The 12,880-nt window shown below is 43.2% G+C and overlaps 1 protein-coding gene across 1 annotated transcript in view; it reads left to right on the forward strand.

The window, feature by feature from the left end:
- unc13a (unc-13 homolog A (C. elegans)) overlaps positions 1-12,554 on the forward strand; it is a gene marked incomplete at both ends in the record, with an annotated part of 40,014 nt that extends 27,460 nt beyond the window's left edge. The window contains 10 exons of the mRNA XM_083969777.1: positions 145-222; positions 359-447; positions 603-749; positions 1,259-1,382; positions 6,070-6,126; positions 6,224-6,304; positions 6,889-7,036; positions 10,954-11,046; positions 12,002-12,161; positions 12,266-12,554. Of these exons, the coding sequence (XP_083825903.1) occupies positions 145-222; positions 359-447; positions 603-749; positions 1,259-1,382; positions 6,070-6,126; positions 6,224-6,304; positions 6,889-7,036; positions 10,954-11,046; positions 12,002-12,161; positions 12,266-12,554 (1,266 nt within the window). The remainder of the gene's footprint in view (positions 1-144; positions 223-358; positions 448-602; positions 750-1,258; positions 1,383-6,069; positions 6,127-6,223; positions 6,305-6,888; positions 7,037-10,953; positions 11,047-12,001; positions 12,162-12,265) is intronic.
- Positions 12,555-12,880: the final 326 nt, after the last annotated feature.

Genomic DNA, 12,880 nt, shown 5'->3' on the forward strand with positions numbered 1-12,880 from the left:
ATCATATTTCATCTTAACTTTTTTTCATGCTTGAAAACCCTGTATTGCGTTACAGTTCTGTTCAGTATATTTATTGTCTTTTTTTTTGTGGTAAGCATTGCTTTTGGAAGTGTTTCAGACTGTTGTATGCCATCTTGTCCTCAGCCCTGCATCCTGATCAACAACATCCAACAGCTGAGAGTTCAACTGGAGAAGATGTTTGAAGCCATGGGTGGAAAAGATGTGAGTGATTTTCCTTCTTCTCCAACCCCTAACTTTGTGTGTATTTGTGTTTATTAGTGACATTATTACTTTCCACTTTCCACTGCAACTTAATGAACTGTGTGTGTGTATTTGTGTTTACCTTCACCTGCCTCAGCTGTGTGTGGAGGCCAGCGATATCCTGAAAGACCTGCAGGTTAAGCTCAATAATGTCATGGATGATCTCAGCAGAATCTTTTCTGTCAGGTAGAAACCCACACCACCAAACACATCCATGGAAATGAACTCTGCATTGCAAATGCCAAAACTCTTTACATTAAATTGACGTGTATTCACTTTGATTTTTGATTGAATTTGATGACAGACTTCATCAAAGTCTACCTCTCATTCTTCCACTGCAGTTTCCAGCCTCATATTGAGGAGAATGTGAAGCAGATGGGAGACATCTTGGCTCAGGTGAAGGGAACCTCAAATGTAGGAAATGCCAGCAGCGTGGCCCAAGACGCTGACAACGTGTTGCAGCCCATTATGGAATTCCTGGACAGCAAGTGAGGAAATCTGTCTTTTTATTGGAAATATGAACGGATTGTTGAGTTTAGTGGCCAGGTTAGCGTGGTTTAAATCCGTATGTGAATCTCTTTGAGGTAAAGTTGCAGCTCAAGAAGTGTTAGACCAACAATCCTCACACAGAATTTGAATATCTGTATGTAATTTCCCTATATTTGAGAAGGATTTCTATTTAACTCATAGTGTCATCTATAGATAGTGTCAAATTATTCACCAACATTCACACTGTGCATAGAGACAAAAGGAAAGGTTAAAACATCTAAGAGTTTATTTGAGTCTAGATGAGAGGGAAAAGTATTGAAATTCTCCAAAGTCTGAGCTTTTGTACCTTTTCTTTTTGGTCATGGGGGGGTTTCTAGCAACCACCCATCTTTGCTCTATTTTCTGTTGTCTTAAAAAAAATCACTTTATTTCCTCAACAGAGCAAAGTTTGCCTTGTTCTGCTTCTTATTATTCATCTCCCCACCCCCCACCCCCCACCTCTTGCCAGCTTGACATTGTTTGCTAAGATCTGTGAGAAGACTGTGCTGAAACGTGTGTTAAAGGAGTTGTGGAAACTAGTGATGAACACCATGGAGAAGACCATTGTCCTGCCGCCACTCACAGACCAAACGGTGAGAGCACACAGACCTACAAATGCACAACTATGCAAATACACACAATATGAATTTCAAGCTACTTATATTAGCATTTATGCTGGCATGTATACATGCAAACAGATATATTTATATACACCCACACCATGGTGTCTGTTCCAAAAAGCTTAATGCGGATGTCCTGCGGAAAGACAATATGGAATAGAAAGAAATGAGTACTTAACATCTACTGATGATGACCACAGCACAAGTTAAACAGCAGGAAACACATGCAGCACACATGCAGCTACACGCACACATGCCCATACCTCCAACTGCCAAGACAGCATCAAAAGAAAAAGGAGGAGGAGGTGGAGAATGAGGAAAAGGAAGAATACAGAGGCAGACATTTTGTGTGTGTGTTTGCAATTCAAGATGGCCATCCTATAAAAACAAAGAATGCTAGAGGAAGATCAAACTGCTTTTGCATCACATCTACATGGCATCCTATCCACTCCGCAACCCCTACACACATTATATTCAACATCGCCCCCGGTACCTCCATTCATCCAAGCAATCAAGATGAAACCCTTTAAAGAAAAACAGAAAAAAGGAGTGCACCATATCATTAAAACACCAGCTCATGGCTGCTCTCCAGCATGTCAGCTAACAATTATTCGGAGCCATTCCTGATTTATGAGTAATGCACAATAAAGTGGCAGAAAATGTTTGCCCAAAGGATCTGGCCCACTTCCAAAAAGACTCATACATTTTGGAAAGCAGCCACTTGTTTTCTTTTGTTTTGGATATATATATGTTCTTATTTGTGTTTGGTTATAAACGAAAGAGCCTCATATCACTATTAATAAGGCGGAATTTCTCCTTGATTATCATGTGGTCAGTGCTGTATTATCATGACTGGCTCAGGCTCAGATGCCACATGTGCAACTGAGCAGAGACAGGAAGTAGACAGGTAAAGATAGTGAGCTCTGAATGTGTCAAAGCCACATGATCTTCTCTAAAACAGCTGTTTTCTTCATCTCCAGTTCCTGTAAAAAAAAAAAAAAAAAAACCAACAACAAAAAAAACATGCTGATTGTATTAAAGTTATTTGCATCCATAGTCCAGACAGGTGTAATTTGGCTCCTCAACCGTCTAGCCCTGAGGCCCAGACTTGTGTTTTTGATTGATGTGGGGCTCTTTGCAGCTTGACTGACCCTTCTCTCTGGTTGTTGTTGTTGTGATTACTATTACATCCTGCTCCCACCGCTCTCCCTCCACAGATGATTGTAAGTACAGCACTCCTGCGTGTGTGTCTGTCTGTCCGTCCACGGTGGTTGACTCTCTGCTATATGTGGCTGCGATCTTCCCCTGTTTTTTGCCCCACATCACACCCTGTCCCTTCACACGGCCTCGCCTCTCTGCTCTGTCCCATACCTTCTCTTCTCTTCTCTTCTCTTCTCTTCTCTTCTCTTCTCTTCTCTTCTCTTCTCTTCTCTTCTCCTCTCCCCTCCTCTCCTCTCCTCTCCTCTCCTCTCCTCTCCTCTCCTCTCCTCTCCTCTCCTCTCCTCTCCTGTCCTCTCTTCTCTTCTCTTCTCTTCTCTTCTCTTCTCTTCTCTTCTCTTCTCTTCTCTTCTCTTCTCTTCTCTTCTCTTCTCTTCTCTTCTCTTCTCTTCTCTTCTCTTCTCTTCTCTTCTCTTCTCTCCAACTCTGTCTCTCTTTTGTGAAGACAGAAGCATGGTGCATTCCTGACTGGTTCTGATAGGTCCCACCCCCCCAACAGTCTCCACCAATCAGTGACCCCCTCTTCTGCTGTCTCTTCTTCCTGAACACTCTCCTCAATAAGGAAGTGGTACTCCTCTCTTGCGCCTGGTGTTGCCTTGTTTCTTCTCATGCATTGTGTCCTTTTACCGGGACTCTGGTGGGGCGACTCTGATCTCTCGGTGGTCTGGTATCTGGTGTCCTGCCCCCGCACCTCAAGCCCCTCCCCCTTTCTGTCCCTCTCAAACCTCTCCCTCCTCCCCCCACTGTCCCCACCTTACTCTCCTGTTTGAACTGTGTCCCTGACCCGCCACCCCCCACCCCCCACTGTGGGTTTGTTGCTTGCATCTGATCTATTGCAACACTGCAGTCTTCTCTCAGTATACTGTACAACACTGTACTGTACTGTATGTCTCTGCAGACCTGTCATGTTGGTCTGTCCTGGTTTGGTTTCATGTTCTGTTGTCATGATTATGTCATGATTGTTGTAATCCTGGTATAATGCTGTTTCCTGCCAGCGGTCGTTGGTTTGGGCTGATGTTTGGTCAAAATACAACATGGATTCAAAATGCTTTTCATTATTTAAAGCTCTATGTGGTGACTTTTCATAGGGAGCAACAACCATTCATTCTTGTCTTCATTTTGGGTTGTAGTTGACTCCTATACATGTGGCAAAACAGTTGCCTACTTAAATTGTTGGTGTGTTTGATAGTCAACTGACACAACAAATGTTTTATTGTATTATATCCTCACATAGAGCTTTAATGTGATTGGTAGATTGATGTTTCAGATGTTTATCTCTTGTTCTTGCAGAATAGTTTAACTTTTTACATAGACATTTTGAGAAATTCACCTTTTCAATTCATCAAAAGATATAATAAGAGAAGGGAAACATGTAACTGAAAGCTCAAAAATACCTATACCAGCACATTTATAGGTGATCAGCTGCCAAGCACAGTCATCTCCGCCTGCACACAACTACCTGTAAACTCAGAACATGATGTTTTGATATTCTGTCAGTGTAAACAGACATGAAAGTTGTATAAATCCTCTCAATCTAACACTTTGCATGACAACAAATATATTTATTTCTCAGAATGTCAGACTGTTTCATTAACTTAATGTTTGGGATAACTCATTTCCCTGACAGAAGAATGTTTTTGCATTGACATTTGATGTCATTATGTTAAGTTACATTTGGAGTTTTACTGCACAGCATTTTTTGCTTTCTGGCACTGTGATTTTACGATGAGTGGTATGTCAACTTATTACAAGTGGTGCTAGTGGCTTTCCATAAAATATCACAGTATTGAGCATCAGAATGGATTATTTAAAGAATTTTTTGTTGCATCCTTTTTTTACTCTTGTTGCCATTTTCTATGTCTGTTTATGGCACAAAACATGTTGTTGTTGCTTTGGGAATTAAAAAAAGTAACAATTAGCTACTTAAATGACAGAATGTGACATCACCGGCCTTGATGTTGAGCATCCTTAAATTTTGTGAACATTTCGGGAAACAACATGTGCACTTTTAATTGCCTACTAATCAGTGAGAGTGGAGTCAGACTGTAAGGACTGGCCACTGCTTGAAGTATTAACCACATGCTGTCTTTCCAGGGGAGGCTGAAGAGTGCTTCTCACAGTGATGTAAGGACTACACCCCTTCAGATCAATGTGTCTTGTCTCTCTCCTCCATGTCTTCTCTCTGTGTCTCCGTCTCAGTTCCCCAGTCAAACAAAGCAGTGGAAATATTGATTTCTTTTTTTACATAACATTCCTCTATACTGTTGTTTATATGCAGTGAAAATCTCACTGTCAGAGACTGAGCAGCTCTCTGCACCCCAGCCTCACCACAGGTCACACACACAGACCGATATTTCAGCTCAAATGCACCACAACCCCCAGGTCAAGGAGTTCACTTAATTGCATTAAGATTTATAAAACAATACAGCATTTTGTTTCATGATTTTCTTGCTACACACACACACACACACACACACACACACACACACACAAAAAGAAGGTGTGGTGTTCAACAACAGAAAGACAAGTTGAAGGCAAAGCTGCAGACCAGTGATGTAACTTAGGGGTTAGGGTGCATTTGGCAACAAACCAGTACAATCATCTACCTTATTTAATATTTTCTAACACTTAAACATTAGCATAGCGGTGGAGGGAGTCTGGACTACACCCACATGTTCCTGTCAGGCACTGCTCGCCTGACTGAATCTTAAGTATCAGCTGCAATGACTAGGCACAGCACAGTTTCAAAGGTTGTGTTTTTTCTCTCTATAGTTTTTATAAAATAATGAACCTCACAGATTCGCACAGATTTGTGTATTTTGTTTCGTTTTCTGGCATTTTCGCAGTGAAGAACTACAACTTCAGCAGGCTGTAGCCACATTCAGTATATTATAATGCTATAATTCATGTATAGAGCCATAACCAATTTGAAGCAGCAGTCAGTAGCACTCACTGACATATCCTCTTACGGGAGAATTGCATTAGGCTGGACTTCCTGTAAATACCTGCGTGCACCACAGTGCAACTCTAGAGCTGCTATGGGTGGGAGCGTGTGTGTGTGTGTGTGTGTGCATGTGTGTGTTCATGAGCGCACGAGTTTGTCTACTTTCTCGCCCTTGCCTTGAGCCGAACCACTTTCCCTTCTCTTCGTAATGAAATGTCTCACTTTATGTGTGTGTGTGCGCGTGTGCAGCAAAGTGTAATGTTTTGGAATGAATATAACACCGATAAGTATGATAACAGCACTTGAGGGAAAAGTACCTTGACATCTGTAAAGCGGCTTAGAGTGACTGTTTATGAATTTGTCTGTCAGGCACGTTGCTGTCCTCTGTGTGACACTAAGCCCTCTACTGCTGCCCTGTTTTGTCATGATAATAACAACACTCTTCTCTCTTTACCTGTCTACTTTTCTTCTATCGCTCTCTCTCTCTGGTTCTTCCAGGGCACTCAGCTCATCTTTAACGCCGCCAAGGAGCTGGGACAGCTGTCCAAGCTGAAGGTACGACATGTTTTTACACCACTGGGCCCTGATGTGTGAAAATATGAGTGCAGATTGGTCATTTTGGTTTGTGCCTCTCTCTCTCTGTTGTCCTCAGGAGCACATGGTCCGAGAGGAGGCTAAAGCCCTCACACCGAAGCAGTGTGCTGTGATAGAGCTGGCTCTGGACACCATCAAGGTATTTACTAAGTGGAGATGTTTTGTTGCTTTATAGCTCTGTGATTTATGATGAAGTTACTTACAGTCAATAAATAGCTGTGATAGTTAGTAGTTACACCAAGGTTTGTGACTGCTATACAGCTTTAGTGTTGTCACTCAAGTGTGAGTTGCTTTGGATAAAAGCATCTTCAAATGAGTAAGTGTACATGTAAAACATGAGAAAAACATCCCTGTATTAACTGTATGAGTTTTTCAATTGCAGGCAAATATGCCTTGCAACATGCTCTCCAAAAACCCCAAAATGTTCAATTCTCTAAAACATAAGAGAACATGAATCAATTTGGTGATTCACCAAATTGTCACACTTTAGGACCTGGAACAATCACCATAATTATTTATGCGCAAAGAATAATGTAAAAAATAGTTTCTAATTGATTTTCTGTAGATCCATTACCAGTTAATCATCTTATCATTACATGCGGGGATAAATGAAAGCTAAAATCTGTCATATATCAGTTATTTAAAAAAGTACTTTTCTTTCTTCAGTAGCATTTTGCAGCAGGACTTTAGTGAACATCCGTTTTCTGCTTCTGTCTACGTTAGCAATACTTCCATGCTGGTGGTGTGGGTCTGAAGAAGACTTTCCTCGAGAAGAGTCCTGACCTCCTGTCTCTCCACTACGCCCTCTCCCTCTACACACAAGCCACAGACAAACTCATTAAGACCTTTGTCCAGTCCCAGAACTCACAAGGTAACCTGACACGACACTCTTCCCTTCCTCTGTCCCACTTTTGAGTCTCTTTACCGGCGTCTAGTATCTTCATTTGCTAGATGCAAACTGAATTTCCAATGTTATGTAATTCTCTAATTCAGATCATCATTATCGTCAGTTTTTTTTTCCCAAGCTCTCTGAGGAGCCACTTTTCTCAGTGTCTCCCACTCCTTTGTTGACAGTAGGGTTTCCCAAATGCTGAGCTTTATATCCTGAAAATGTCTCGCGTGCTTTGTCGAGCATAAAGTCGAAGCTGTAGCAGCACAATATTTTTCCCCCCTGCTTTGAATCGCTGAGTCTCCTGGTAGCCAGCCTGCGGAAACACACAGACTATTCTTTACATGATCTGACAGCTATTTGCAAAGAAAAAAATAATTACCCACCCCCTTTTCTCTCACTCTTTGATTCCGTTGCTCAGCCTCCATCCCATCGTCAGATGGCTACAATAACAGCCATCATCTCTGTGGAAGCGCTGATGCTGACACACTGTCCCTGAGCACCGTTGGTAGAAATGCCATTTGACTGGATGATCGTTTAACATTTTAATCAGGCAAAATGCCATGTGGTTTTTTTTTTGGAGCATATGTAAAAGTACATTTTACTGCAGTGGGTCTGCGGGAGCTTTGCATGTCGCAGGACGAGCATCAGGCTGCTGATCGGAGGAATAATAATAATTTCAGTGGAAATACTTCATCAGACTTTAACATGTTGGTTTTGTTTTTCTACTCTGTAACTTCTGCAAACCTCATCTTTCTACGTGTCTCTCCTTTCTCTGTCTACTCCCTCCTTCTGCCCCGTCTGTGGGTCAGTGTTCGGCGGCAAGGGGGTGAGATTCACCACTAGTGAGGATGTTTACCCAGACAAGGGTATGTGGCACTCAGGCTCAGAGCCTGAGATATCCAGGACTCCCAGAAAGTCTCCAGACCAAAGCCCAACTCTCGCTCCACCCTCCACCTCCCTCCCCATGTGCATCCTGAACCCCCCCCCTGCCTGCTCAAACTCATCCCAGCAGACAAGTGCACTGCACACACTCAGCATACTTCTCTTTTTCGCACACACACACATACATACATACATAGCCGCCACGACACTCTGAACATGGACTTTTATGCATTCATGCATGTAATGTACACACTGATGTCTGTATGTATGGAGCTGCGCTGAATACATACGCCATGGACTGTATGTATGAGCAGACACTGAAGCATGATGCGCGGACATCAGACAAAAAGAACAGAAATGCATTAAAGTGTGGAGGAATCCTGATCCGGCATGATGTCACAGAGAGAGGCCAGGGGCCGAGCGTGTGTGTGTGTGTGTGTGTGTGTGTGTGTACACGTGGGTGAGTGACTGAGCAGAGCAATGTGACTGAGTGAGACTGAAGGTTACTGAAGCAGAAGTGCAGTGTATTGAGGAAATCCTTCCCCCCCACGTTACCGCCCCTCCCACTGTGTCTGAGGTGAAAGACGCTGATGAAGAGGAGCAGATTATGAAGACGATGATGGCTGTTGGCTCAGTTTGTCTGGGAGGGTCCTCTGTCCCTGCCTGCTCTGTCATCACACACAAACACACGCACAGTCGCACGCACACACACACACACACAGAGCTCCCACGTGCAGTGCGGCCCTGCCTGCAGCAATCATGAGAAAAGGGTGCTCAGCTCATCTCCCCTCCACAGACTGAGCCAATCAGAGGCAGTCCCTCAAGTCATGTGGTCTGATTTCTGTCACTTTAGATTTGTATCAAAAGATTTGACTTTTTCTGGCAAACACATACACACAGGATGATGCAGGAACTGTATGCGTTCAGCTAATTCACTGTTTCCTGCACTGACCACATTCTAATGCATATTTAGTATGGGACACATATTTGAATCAAAAAACATGTTTTTGAAAAATTTAAAGCAACACATTTCAGCACTGGTATTTTAATTTCAACATAACTTTTAAAATAGTGAATAGATTTCACAATTTAAAAATATATAAATTCTATAATAAATTAAATTGTAATTATTCTGGTCTGTCTTAGCTTCCATGGTAGATCTGTATATACAATAATAACAAGCTGCCAGCTGCTGGACGTCCTTGACTCCAGAAAGGGATGTAAATTCACTTCCTGCCAGACAGATAGTTTTCCCAACTATATTAGAGAAGGATGAATGGACAAAGCTCAGTGGAATGTGTTCCTAGGGCCATTTGTGAATATACAGTGAACTCGGCCGATGCTTCAGTGCGATTGCAGCACAAGTTTAGAGATTTAATGTCTATTCTGGTGAACATTTGCAATATGGCACCAAATATGCACCTCTGATTGCTGTGCTTGTTTAAGAAGAAAAGCCTGCGCTTTCCTGGCAACACCCTCCTGCCAGCAAAGTTTCTTTCTCATCTTTTATGGACTCCCTCCACAGTGTAGACAAGGCCAGATGGATGACTGCTGCTCTCTTTGGTCCCGTTGGCAGCGAGACCAACAATCCCATAATGCTCCCCAGAGAGCTGCATGCCAGGAACACTCTGCTGTCTAACTCCCACAGACACCTTGTTTAGTGGGCGGCTGGTTGAAAACACACGCACACAGGCTGCTGGTCGTCACCACAAAGATACCGTTGACAGAGCGAAGACACTAATTAAAACACTGAAAATTAATGTCCATCTGTCACCGTATCCTTCTGGAGTTGTATGTGGAATTAAACCACTTGTTCACAGCAGCAGCACAAAACCACATTGAGACAATGAGGAAAGATTTTTCCACGGTCTCCCTCCCAGACAAAAGAGCTGAAACCTGAATGGGATTATAAAGGCAGGCCACGCTCCTCTTCTCCCTATAGTCTTGCTTGCAGCTTAAGGTACAGGACTCCAAGAACCTACATTTGGGTGAAAGTCCAGCGTTGAGCTATTTTGTAGAGAGTGCACACGTGGACTAACTCAAATATGTGTGGTATTTGGAGTTAAAGACTAGGATGAACCTCAAATTAGATCCATCTGTGTTCCAAGCTGTATTATCTAGGACACATCTCTTTTCACATGGTATAGCTTTACTTTGCAAGCTGGGTATATTTAGTACCATACCTCATCAACATCACAGAGGCTGAAATACTCCCTCCTGTAAGCTCCTTCACCTTTCTTGTCCCTCCTCTTTCCATGCTGGGGTAAAAGTCTTTACCAAGGAATGGGTGTGTCCACTTGATCCATCTGAGCATGTCCTGACCTGATCTGTGTCGGGGGAACCACACTGTCAGTTTCTCAACCTCTCTCCTCTTCTTCTCTGCCTCTAACTAAGAGCCCTGCATCCAAGCAGACACTTCGCATCTATGAGTGGGCTCAAATTACTGTCCTCGCTCGATCCAAATTGTTACCTCTCGCTTGCTGAATCTATACAAAGGCCACTGAAGTCTGTGTCTAATCGCAATGCAGAGTGGCTTACCGAAAGAAATAACCTGTCTGTTTCTGTAGAAAACTATTAACTGGACTGCAATTGTTTGGAGGTGTTTGCTACTAAAAGAAGACAAATCACCTCATCATTTAATATATTACACCTACTGCAGCACTACTTACTTTAAAAGACTTGTGCCCACTCATAGCAGCATTGTCTGATTGCCCACATCCAGACCACAACATATGCACAAACAGATCACCATGCCCTATTTTAAATCCTCCAGTTTGACAGTGATTATTTCAGTTTAAAGAAATGTTTGTCGCATGAGTATTTTGTGTAGTATCCAAAAGTTACAGCCAAATCCATTTCAATCTTCAGTTGAAAACACTGAAATGTAATTGGCCTGTAACATTGTCTCATAACAGGGCACAGTGACATGTGTCAGTGTTTGGACTGTGAGAGGAGCACAAAGAGTTGATTAAAACTATTAATGTTCTGTCCGCACTGTCTGTCTGTCCTGTCAGGCTCTGGGGTGGACGATGCCGTGGGAGAGGTGTCTATCCATGTTGAGATTTTCACTCACCCCAACACTGGAGAGCACAAGGTCACAGTGAAAGGTAAGTGTTTCCCCTCTGCAGCTTAGAACAGTATCAGTGATTCAGTCAGTGTATAACTATGCATCAATACGTGTGAGTTCCTCAAATTCATTCTTGACATTGACTTTGTATTTTGATGAAACAGTACCAAATCAAGGTTCGAAATCTCAAGAAAAAGCTTGTCACAAGTATCCCAATTCATGAGTTTAATCTGTCCTTTGACACGGCATCTCAAGTGAGAAACTTCCTTATCCCAACACCTCCGCACTGGGATCCTCCAGGGATCAGTGCTGGGGCCCCTACTCTTTGCAATATAAAGCAGTTGAGGTCCAATGAAACACTACCACTCTCACATTCGTGACTATGCAGATGACAATCAACTATTCGTACCATTGTTCCTGTAAGATGACCACACATTCTCTGTACCTGTCTCTATGACATACATATATACACATACGTAAATGAAATACGCCATCTAAACCTTTCTAACTGAACCAACTGAAAGTCAAGTTATTGCTGGGGCAGGTTTAAGAGGTAAAGAGCTTTAGGCTGGCTGCAGTATTTAGTATAAGGGCACAAGTGAGCAAGAAGACCAAGGGTGATCTGACAGAAAATAAGAAACAAGTGAGTGAAAGCCATGAATGTAGTTCTTCCAATGTCGTTGTTGGCTCGGTGTATACTTTATGCTATATAATATATGTGACATAGTCATGATAGGGCACTGGCTTGGCCTGCTTTTCAGCTGCCAAAGAAATATATAACTTCGTAATTGAGAATAGAATTAAATTCCAATCCTACCTTCACTATCTTGACAGGAAACTGAATGTGAGGCCTGAGGGGGAGCCTATATTTTCTTGCTCTCTGAATTTTCTCTGCTCTCTCTCTCACTGCATTTTCACACATTTTCTCCACATGAATCACTCACTCTCTCACCCACACCTCTCCACTCCCTTTCCTCCCACTTCCCCTGTCTCAGTGGTGGCTGCCAATGACCTGAGGTGGCAGACGCAGGGAATATTTCGGCCATTTGTGGAGGTCTATATCATCGGGCCTCACCTCAGCGATAAAAAGAGGAAGTACGCCACCAAGTCCAAGAACAACAGCTGGGCTCCCAAATACAATGAGACTTTCACCTTGTGAGTAGCTGTCGATGACGCTAATTAGTGATATTTTCAATTGTAGAGCAATGGTGTGGAGACGCTTACATAACCCTTGCCCTTGTCTCTCATCTCTGCTGCAGCACCCTGAGCAATGAGGTGGGGCCCGAGTGCTATGAGCTGCAGGTGTGTGTGAAGGACTACTGCTTCGCCCGCGAGGACCGCACCGTGGGCATGGCTGTCCTGCAGCTGAAGGACGTCGCCTCCAAAGGCAGCGTCGCCTGCTGGCTGCCGCTGGGTAAACGCATCCACATGGACGAGACGGGCCTCACCGTCCTGCGCATCCTCTCTCAGCGCAACAACGACGACGTGGCCAAAGAGTTCGTCAAGCTCAAGTCCGACCAACGCTCTGCTGAGGAGGGCCGCAGCTAAGAGTCACGACAAAATTTCACAAACCTGTCTGAAGTGCAATCAGACATTGCCGACCACTGCCCTGGAGCTCTCCCGAGCCACTGCTAGCCACTGCCCTAATGATCCAGTGTTGTAAAAGCACAGATAAGACAACAGTCACCACACACCCCAGTGCTGTAAATACATTCATTTCAGTGGAAAAAACACAGTGACAAAGTATCACTTTAATTTTCTTCAGAAAGTGACCAGTGTCTTTCTTGTCACAGATATTAACCATCCTTGCGATATGAACATTTCATACAGTTAAATCATAGATCATGTACCTACTTTCCTCGGTCTGTAGAGGT

The sequence above is a fragment of the Trachurus trachurus genome (genome assembly GCF_905171665.1).
Source record: "Trachurus trachurus genome assembly, chromosome: 4".
Classification (NCBI taxonomy): domain Eukaryota; kingdom Metazoa; phylum Chordata; class Actinopteri; order Carangiformes; family Carangidae; genus Trachurus; species Trachurus trachurus.